The 9,600-nt window shown below is 38.0% G+C and overlaps 1 protein-coding gene across 8 annotated transcripts in view; it reads right to left on the bottom strand.

Annotated features, from left to right (window-relative positions):
- Positions 1 to 561: 561 nt before the first annotated feature.
- Positions 562 to 9,600, bottom strand: part of ROCK2 (Rho associated coiled-coil containing protein kinase 2) — a 155,931-nt gene continuing 146,892 nt past the window's right edge. For 5 of the 8 annotated variants that reach the window (XM_075923480.1, XM_075923481.1, XM_075923484.1 and 2 more), the window contains 2 exons: positions 5,764 to 5,863; positions 562 to 3,932 (listed from right to left, as the gene is read on the bottom strand). In XM_075923480.1, coding sequence (XP_075779595.1) covers positions 5,776 to 5,863 — 88 coding nt within the window. In that variant the 3' untranslated portion in view covers positions 562 to 3,932; positions 5,764 to 5,775. Of the gene's footprint in view, positions 3,933 to 5,763; positions 5,864 to 8,525; positions 8,595 to 9,600 lie in introns of all 8 variants that reach the window. The other 3 variants (XR_012902516.1, XM_075923482.1, XM_075923483.1) reach the window with 3 other exon arrangements.

Here is a 9,600-nt window from a genome sequence, read left to right as displayed (position 1 = left end):
GAGTGTCCCACTGGAGGGCACATGCCATGGGGGCGACCTACCCCTGCTAGACCACCTCTTCTTCTGAGGCACTGGGGACTGGGAATGGTGCTGAGGTCTGTGTGGTGCTGGGGAGGTGCGTGAGTAGACTGACTGGTGCGCTCTGCGTTGCCAGTGCCGGGTCTGATGCTGGTGCCGGACGTAAAGCCGCCTCCATTAGAATGATTTTCAGGTGTGACTCTCTCTCTCCTGCTTCGTCCATGGTTTAAAAGTCTTATAAATTTTGCAGACTTTGGACAAGTAAGCCTCTCCCAGGCACTTAAGGCAAGCAGAGCGTAGGTCACCACAGGGCATAGCAAGAATACATTAGTACATTACAACGACCATCACGGGCGGTAAGAAGGAACTGAGGGGATGGAGGGCCAGCAGGGATATATATTGGCTGGTATACCAGCGCCACTCCAGGGGGTTCCCCTGGTGGCCCAACGGGTATTGCTAAGGGAAAAAATTTCCGACGACACATGCATGCTGCACGCGCACACCGGCATGGAATGAACATGAGCACTCACTCAAAGAAGAAACTAAAGTTCAGTGTTGCATTTTAATCACCAAAAAAAGGCCGACCAGATTTTTATGGGAGAATTTTTTTTTTTTTTAAATCACACAAAACTAAGAAGCCTGCTAATAATAATGTAATCTGGAATGCAAAATTGTAAAGATTTTAATTACAACCATTGCACACATACCTGTATATCAGCTTCCTTTTCCTCATACTTAGCTCTTCCCCGTTCGCTTGCTTTGTAAACATTACCCACATTAACCTATTGATTTGATTACATTCTATTCTCAGTCACACTTCCACCATAGTCCAGGTAGAGTCTATTATATTCAGTATTGGACAAGCTCATCCTTTGGGCAGAGTTTCAGAAATATTTGCCAATACCATGTTTTTTGTGGTACTAATCCTCAACATCATTGCAAACTTGACTTTTCTTTTAAAGGCATTTCTCTGTGAATAAGATTAAGTGATTATAATACAATGTACACCAGTCATTAATTTAATAAAGGCTACTGACATTGGCATAATGTAAAGGAGAGATATGGGAATTTTTAGTCACACTCTTAGTTTAGAAAATTTGATTTGCCTTTATTTAAATTCTCTCTGTTGAATCCCAACACCAGGCTCTCAAGCACTGCTTAGAATAAAAGAGCCTTGGTAGTCTGTAAAACTAAAACCAATTCTCACTGAAGATATGTCTTTACTGCAATCACGGGTTCTGACTGCAGCTCCAGTCAACATACCCGAGTTAATGTTAGTCTAGCAAGTTGAGGTCCCAGAAGATTGAAGTCGCAGCAGTACGTGCTTTAGTGCAGGGTAGGCAAACACACCACAAGTATGATAATTTCTCATCGGGCTAGCCCTCCCTGAAGCTTGTACTGCCATGGCTTTGCTGCTCCAGGACCTGGACTAGTTAGATTTTGGTTAGCTCTGATATGTTGACTCAAGATGCAATCATGCCTAGTAATTACAGTCTAGAAGATGTTACCTCAGATTTCCTATGTTCGCTCCAGTGGCTGAGTACTGTTGTTCCTGAGAGAGCAGAGGCAGTATCGGCAGATTTTCTAGAAATGTTTCTTTTGGCCCTTGGGAAAATACCAGAGGCCAACAGTCTACACATTACAGAGAGTACTGATTGTCACTGTTCAGGGCAATGCATCTGTATATCCCCTCAATGGTCCCAGAAGAGCACCCACTTTCAGGTTCCTACTCATTCATTGCCTCTCTTGGGAAGAGACTTGGATCTCTCTCCCTTCTTATTTCTAAGGCTGCACCACTCTTGGCCTTCAATGTGACCTCCTTCTTGCATTAGATTTCTTTACACTTTCCCCTGTAAATGACAGATGTTTATTTTCATACAATCATGACAAATGTTGCCTTTTCCCCCCAATTAACTACCAGCATGTCAAAATCAGGACCTATTTTACCTTATTCAGTTATGCATGTGTGTGTGTGTGTGTGTACACACACACACACACACTCACTATTTATGCATTCAATGAATGGAAACAGTTTTATTGTATTTAAAATTTTGTTTTGTATGCAAATATGCATTACCTAAAAGTATGCTTTATTTCAGTAAGCTACATGAAGCAGAGAAAGGACAAACACCTTCTCCGTGCATTGGGCTAATGCTTTAACTGAAATGAAATAAACATTTTAGTTTAAGAATGCACAAATAACATTTTCAGGTTGAGAATGCATAAATATAAAACTGAGTACAGACTGGGTAAATTACATTACTAATACGATGTAACTATATTCATTTTCAGCACTCTAGTGGGCCTAAGTCCACTCTTCATTATAGTGTTGTATAAAAGTCACAGTCCTATCCTTTAAACAATTCAACACTGTTCCCAAAGATCAAGCGAAAGGTCTTCCTTTCTTGAAATATTAGATCGTGTTTTTAATTATCACATTACCACACAACATATATATATAAAAAAGAGACCAAGTAGGAGGCTACATATTTTTTTTTTTTTTTTTACTGTCCATGTTTAACAGCTTCCTGTAATTGTATAAAACATGCATTTTCTGGGATAATTATGAACACAGCATGAATGAGCCCACATAAATTATATTTTTGTACAAATCCAAGTAAAAAAAAAAAGTCAGATTAAGTGCCACTGAGGCCCTTTATTCCCAGCTATAAGTTCTCAAAACACACTACTGAAATATTTTTCTATGCCTATGTGCTAGAGAACTGGATTCAAACATTTAAAATATATCTATAATCTTTTAGTTTTCTTTAGAGTTTGGGACAGTCCTTGGATATTGTACTGTGAAAATGTAAAAATAGTCAGATTTTTTTCCAGAAATAAAAAACACATCTAGGAGAGTACTCAAAACAAGGCAAAATGAAGTTTCATAGCACTTAATAAGGGTAATATAAAGTCAATGACTAATATTGAGGTTTGTATAAAGGACTGGATGGAAAGTTACATGTAACACGTGAAAGTTATATTAGTTTCAATACTATCAATTGCTGTTTCTGTAACGAATATTCCCCCCCCCAAAACCAATCAATATACATTCAAAATAGGCTGACATTGATATAATTGTGTGTAAAAATAGTGCACTATTTTTTCTGCCACAAAGCAAATTTGTATCCTAAGAGCTGGTAAACATTCTTTTTTCCTTAAATACATAAAATAGGCATAGACCTTGAAAAATTAAATTAAGGCATTCAGATAGGTAAAATAGGTCCGCCCATTATGAAATAATTGAAACTAGTATGTACTTCAAACGTCTCATACAACATGCAACTTTTGATAAACATGTATGAATGATATTAAATTCAACATTATGGCTTTACACAAGTGCATAGTTGCAACTGCAGTAAGTAATGGTATCTGATTAATATGCATAAAAAAATAAAGTGGAAAGTTTTTTAAAACCCTCTTGCAGTATTACAGTACAATATATATACACAGTATAATGGTCACTTCTTAAAGATGCAGTCTCTACCACTGTGGAGGATCTTTCCCGCCTACTTTTCTGGCAAATATGCTGGTGGCATCTCTCTATGAAAGTTGAAAGATGGATTTCTTCAGTTTCAATTTTCATTCTTCTTTTTTCTTTTGTGAAATGTAGTGTGTATGTCTTTCCAAGTGAACTTTTTTGGGGACAAGACTATAAAAGGTTACCTAAAGTATCCTTTTACGATTACCAACAGTCCTTATGAGATCAGTTACCCCCAAGGAAATTTAAAGTAGCCCTCAGAGATCAGGAATTTATATTGCAGCAAAATATTGTAAACCTCTGATATATATAGCACAGTCTCTCAGGAAAATATATTTTTTTTAATAAATTTTGGGCATCATGTTTCAGTCTTGTTTTAATGGGAAGAAAAGTATCACCTTGAATAGTGACTGCATTCACAGAAGGCAGTTAGCTGAAAAAGAAGAAAAGTTTGGTCATTAAATGCAATGCATGTCCCTCTGCTGAGAAAAGAAGCTTCCTCCAAATTTTTATTTTAAATACGTACTTCTGGCATTTGCAACAAATGCTACTCATTTGCACTAAATAGTATTATATGTTGTTTAAAACCCCTATCTTATGCATCGCAATTTCAATCTTATTCTAAGATTAAGAAAATTACATTTTATTTATACTAATAATTTAGTTCATTGAGCATTCAACTGATGGAATTCTAAGCTAAAAAATAATTCTGTGCCCAATAATTTAAAATTCTGCAAATGCTATTTCTTAATAAACAATTTAGAGGCTTCAGTATGGCAGCAGAGAGTACAGGCCACTGGCTGCCTAGAGGTCACCCTACAACTCTCCTCTCCAGCTGGGACCCAGACTCAGCAGTGAGGTTGCACCTGACCCCTGACAGTGCAAGAGCCACACCTACCCCAGAAACACCCTGGGGGCCTGCCTCGCTGGACACACAGGCAGGTTTGGCTTGGCATAACAGTATCCAAGTGTGGAGGAGCTCAGTGTGTATGTGGAGGGAGATCCCAGTGTGAAGTTGAGAAGGCCTTGTGTGAGGGTCTAGATTCAATCTGAATACACAGGCACTCACTGAGGCAGAGTTCCAGGTGCAGTGACAATGAGTCTGCAGGAGGAGTACAGGGGAAGGTGACTGAGTCTCAGCAAGGCGGGGGAGGTATTGGGGGAAATAGGGCTTATTGCAGGGGTCTGGGTGGAGAGGGCTCAGCAGAGATAAGAGTTAAGGGAGTGGTGATTGGTGTGTTAAGGTCTGAGTGGCTCATTGGGGTAATCCAGGTGCAGAGGGAGTGGAGTTCACTGATATGGGGTCTCAAGTGTATAGGGCTCAATGGGGTATAAACTGGGTGTAGAGGTGTAGGTCCACATGTGGAGGGGGGACTTGATGGAGGAGTCCAGCTGTGTGTGGAGGAGAGCACGAGGTACAGAAGGGGGACTGTGTGTGTGTGGGGGGGAGGAGAGGGAATGCTGAAACATGGGTTTTGGATGGACGGGAGTCCAGTTCTGCATACAGTGACCCCTTCTCTCTGTGGTCGAGGAGCAATGGGAGCAGAAAGCAGGGCAGAGGAGTGTATGCAAAAGGGGGAGATTTGCAAACTAATTAGATCACTTTCAGTTAAATTATGAAAACTTTATAATAGCATTATAACTTTATGTTTTATTATAGCATTCAAGGCATTTAGCTCATTGCATTAGCAATGCAACTTTACTTTGCATTTTTCCAAGTGCTCTGTTAGAAAACAAAAAAGCACAGCACTACAGAAAAAAGCCATGTTATAAATCTGTATTTCACAGCACTATTAGGAGATGCAAAATGCAAAGCTTGTTTCAAGTCTGCTAGCCATAGACAAGTCACTTTACACTTTAAAAAGGCATTTATTACAGCAAACTGACATGTCTTGAGTGTGTCAAAGATTAAAATGTGACAGTTTTATTCTTGTATCTCAAAATTGGCTTGTATATAAAGGTTAGCCATACTACCACTGCTATAAGTATATTTTGACAGTATCAGTTATCTCCTTTTCCGCTCAACAGGGCAGGCAGGCATGAATTCTGAACAGAAATCTGTAATTAAAATAATGTATTTAACTAAAAATGATATTTGCCTTTTAAAGTGACAATTCTGAAAATGGATCTTTCAAACCGAAATCTCATTTTAATATGTATTCAAAAATGAGATCTCAGATACCTTCTCTGCTTTGAAAAACAAAATCCAACTAGCATGCTTTATTCAAAAGGCAAACATTGCATTCCTCACTACTTTGATTTACCCTTTTACATCTTCAGAAATCAAAAACATCGTCATCATCATCAATATCATCAACATCATCAAATGACCAATCCCAGTCTTTAAATGCCAAATCAAGCAATCTGCAATAGGAGGTTTTGATGTTTAAGATAAACTACACTTGATTAAAATAATCCAGAGTTCAATGGTATAATTAAAATTAGTATTTATAACAACACTGCCTTGTGTACATTATCTTCTGATCTAACATTTCATGACATGTGACAACAAAAAGCGAACTATAAATGAAGATTAATCTTTATACAAGAGTTTTCATTTCTTTATACATAGTCCATGACCATGCTAAGTGCATTTCCTTACATTCCACCTTGTTTTAACACGTACACACACACCTTGTTTTAATAAATTAGATTAAGTTAGCGCTCATGTAGATCAGTATATTTTATACACTGAAATTTGAGAAGGAAATCACAACATAATGTGGATTCCATTTATATTATTCATATCACTCTTTCAAGCTCAACTGAGGAATCCTTATTTTTGTTACATTTTATAAAGTTGTGAAATCATTACGTTGATGTTGCAGTTTTTCTCGACTGAACTGCAATTTGACATTCATTTGCTAAATCTTCCATGAAACAATATGACATCCATGAGCAATAGTTTCAGCTTATCTGGAGAGCAGATATTTCATACAACAGTCAAGATTAATTAATATTAAAGGATCTGAAGATTCTAAAGAGGTTGGTCAGTCTGCATTTGCAAACAAATTAATGTAGATTTTATCATCCAATATTTAGGACTTCATCAAAAGCCCAATAAAGTCAATAGGAGGCTTTCCATTGACTTCAATTAATTCTGCATCAAGCCTTTAAAACAGGACAAAACAAGAATAGAGCTAAAATAAAGCATCAATTTATGCTGAATAAAATGAATAATGTTTAAAATAAAGCATCTATGTACAGCCAGTCACCGGGTTACGTACAAGATAGGGACTGTAGGTTTGTTCTTAAGTTGAATCTGTATGTAAGTCGGAACTGGCGTCCAGATTCAGCCGCTGCTGAAACTGACCGCCAGTTCTGACTTACATACAGAATCAACTTAAGAACCCCAGGCGTCCCCAAGTCAGCTGCTGCTGAAACTGATCAGCAGCTGATTCCAGGAAGCCCGGGGCAGAGCAACTCTGCCTGGGGCTTCCTGTAGTCAGCGCTGGTCAGTTTCAGCAGAAGCTGACTTGGGGACGCCTGGGGCAGAGCAGCTGGGGTGCTGCTGGGTTGCTCCAGTAGCCCCGCTCCTCGGTGCTACTGGACCAGCCCAGCAGCACCCCATCTGCTCTGCCCCAGGCGTCCTGATTCAGCCGCTGCTGAAACTGACCAGCAGCAGCTGAATCAGGACCTGGGGCAGAGCAGCTGGGGTGCTGCCGGGTTGGTCCAGTAGTGCCCAGAGCGGCGCTGCAGGACCAATCGGCAGCGCCCCAGCTGCTCTGCCCCAGGGTCCAAAACAAAAGCCTGGTCTGCTGGGGGGGGGGGGGCACACTAGCTGCGTCCCCCTCCCCCCAGCAGACCAGGGACACGGGGGGAACCGCCGCTGCTGCCGCTTCAGTCCCGGTGCCTGTGGTCTGTCGGGGACTGCCTGTATTATAATTACTTTACATGTAATTAAATGTGATAGGGTGCGAGTATTATTTTTAATTTCCTTAACTTTCAAAAAATGATGGCTCACTAATGTTTTGATATCGGTTCATTCTATAAACTGTAAGTGCTGTCATTCCTGATACACGTTTAGCGCATATTAAGATATCAAAAAAAGAATATATTGTCATTCATGGGGGATGTGAAGATTAATCTTCCTTTCCCTAATTCAGTGACTCAATGAAACTACAGATAGTGTATGTGGAATCTGGTTTGCCAATTATTACAAAGAATAGCTGTGAGAAACTTGAATGTCCTGATTGTTTCTTAAAAGTCTTATGAAGAAAGACTCCTCATTCTTAATGAAATATATATAGGAAAACATTGTAAATCCTTCCGGTAAGTACCTTTACAGAAACACAATTCAAACACATCAACCATTGTATTTACACTAATTCACAAAAATCAGTTGACTATTTGATAAAGACACACATACACAATCTTAATTGATTTGACAAAGAATCTTGCATTAGTAAGATGATGGATGTGATAACCTCAGACTGCTTCCATCTGTAACTCCTAGGATTTACAACATAATTCAACACTAAATAAATCTGGACAGTGTGGATGCAGTAATAAAATGTGTAAAAGCACAAAGACCCACAGAATACATTTTTTGTTGTTATTCTGACATACAGTGGGAAATGTGAAGTATATTAAATTACAGTATCTTGGCCAAATTCATCCCTGATTACCTCTGCTGAAGCCAAAGTTCCACCAGGGAGTAATATGAGCAATTATGCAGTTCCCTTAATTGAAAATAGCATCAGACTTACATTTTCTAAAAACTCTGCCACATGTATTAGAATAAAAAAAACCAGAGTATACAGGTTACAAAGAAGAAAGATTTAAAACAGCAATACACAAGCAACGTATAAAATCCAAAAATGACAAATATGTTTAAAATATATGCCTGTTGTCATTCAGGAAACACACATATTTAAACGAATTTGTTCTTTTTTCAAAAACTAGATTACCAAATGTGTGATATTATATAACTTTCAAATATTGTCATTTACAGATTTTAAGTGAGTTCTCATGGTTAGTACAGTCAGCATGCTTGCAGGATGAAACACAGGTCCCTATTACTTACTGTTGCTATGGTATAATATACAGTATACAAAAAAATCAGTGAAGAATGATTCGAAGGACAGGGCCAGAGCTAAAAAAAATTAGTAATAAAAATGTACAGTAAATATTATTACATGTATGTGTTACATGAACAATTTGTTTAAAAAAAATCATGAGGATGAAAATAAACTGGTACATATAGGGAGAAAAACCTTAACTGAAAATTGCTGTTGAGAAGTTGGAGTCTCTGGCTTGCTTCTTCAGAGGTCAGTAATTCAGCCTTGAATAACGTTAACTACACTGCAATTAGTTTGCAAGTCAGCGCAGCCTACTTTGCTTCTGAACAGTCAAAGACAGTATTGGCAGGACTGATGATTCAGTCTGGTTACAAACTTCTGGTTGGTTCAAGATTTTTTTTTTTTTTTTACACTTTTAAATTGGTCTACCATTTAGAATGTAAATTTAAAAATACCATAAAATTAATTTCATGACACTGATGGAAAGCTTTCTTGATATTCTGAAAGTATGTCAGACTGTAAGGAAGTCTTCCCAGAGTGATCATCATGATTTAGTGCCCCTCCAATTAAATACTGTTTAAATTGCTGTACCTGAGTCAACATTTACTTCTCATATCAATAAAGATTGATGTTCACTTTAACAACAGTCATATGAGTTTAATAAATTGGGCAAATATGGATTAGATATGATCATAAGGAGGTTACTAAAATGCTCAGGTACAATAAAGGCTTTTGGGACTTAGGATTCTAACAGTTAGCTTTAAGGACTTAGTATGAACATTCAGTTACAAACATATTTTAGTGGAAATGTACAGGTCCTCAACTGATTATAAATACATGAAAATCCTACTGACATTTGAAAAGTGAGTGTTTTAGCAAAAATACTCCTCCAAGGACATTTCTGTATTAGGATAATTCCTTAGAGGATGGTTGGCAACTGACCTACTCTGTGTATTTGGCTGATATACCTCACTCACCCAGTTTGACTGGTTTTTGACAATAATAATAATAATAATACAAATTTAACTCTAAAATAGGACTATTATAGCTTATCTTTTGTATCTCACTGATAGTCTGAAA

The sequence above is a fragment of the Pelodiscus sinensis genome, chromosome 3 (assembly GCF_049634645.1).
Source record: "Pelodiscus sinensis isolate JC-2024 chromosome 3, ASM4963464v1, whole genome shotgun sequence".
NCBI lineage: Eukaryota > Metazoa > Chordata > Testudines > Trionychidae > Pelodiscus > Pelodiscus sinensis.
This window is presented reverse-complemented; position numbering and strand designations above follow the sequence as displayed.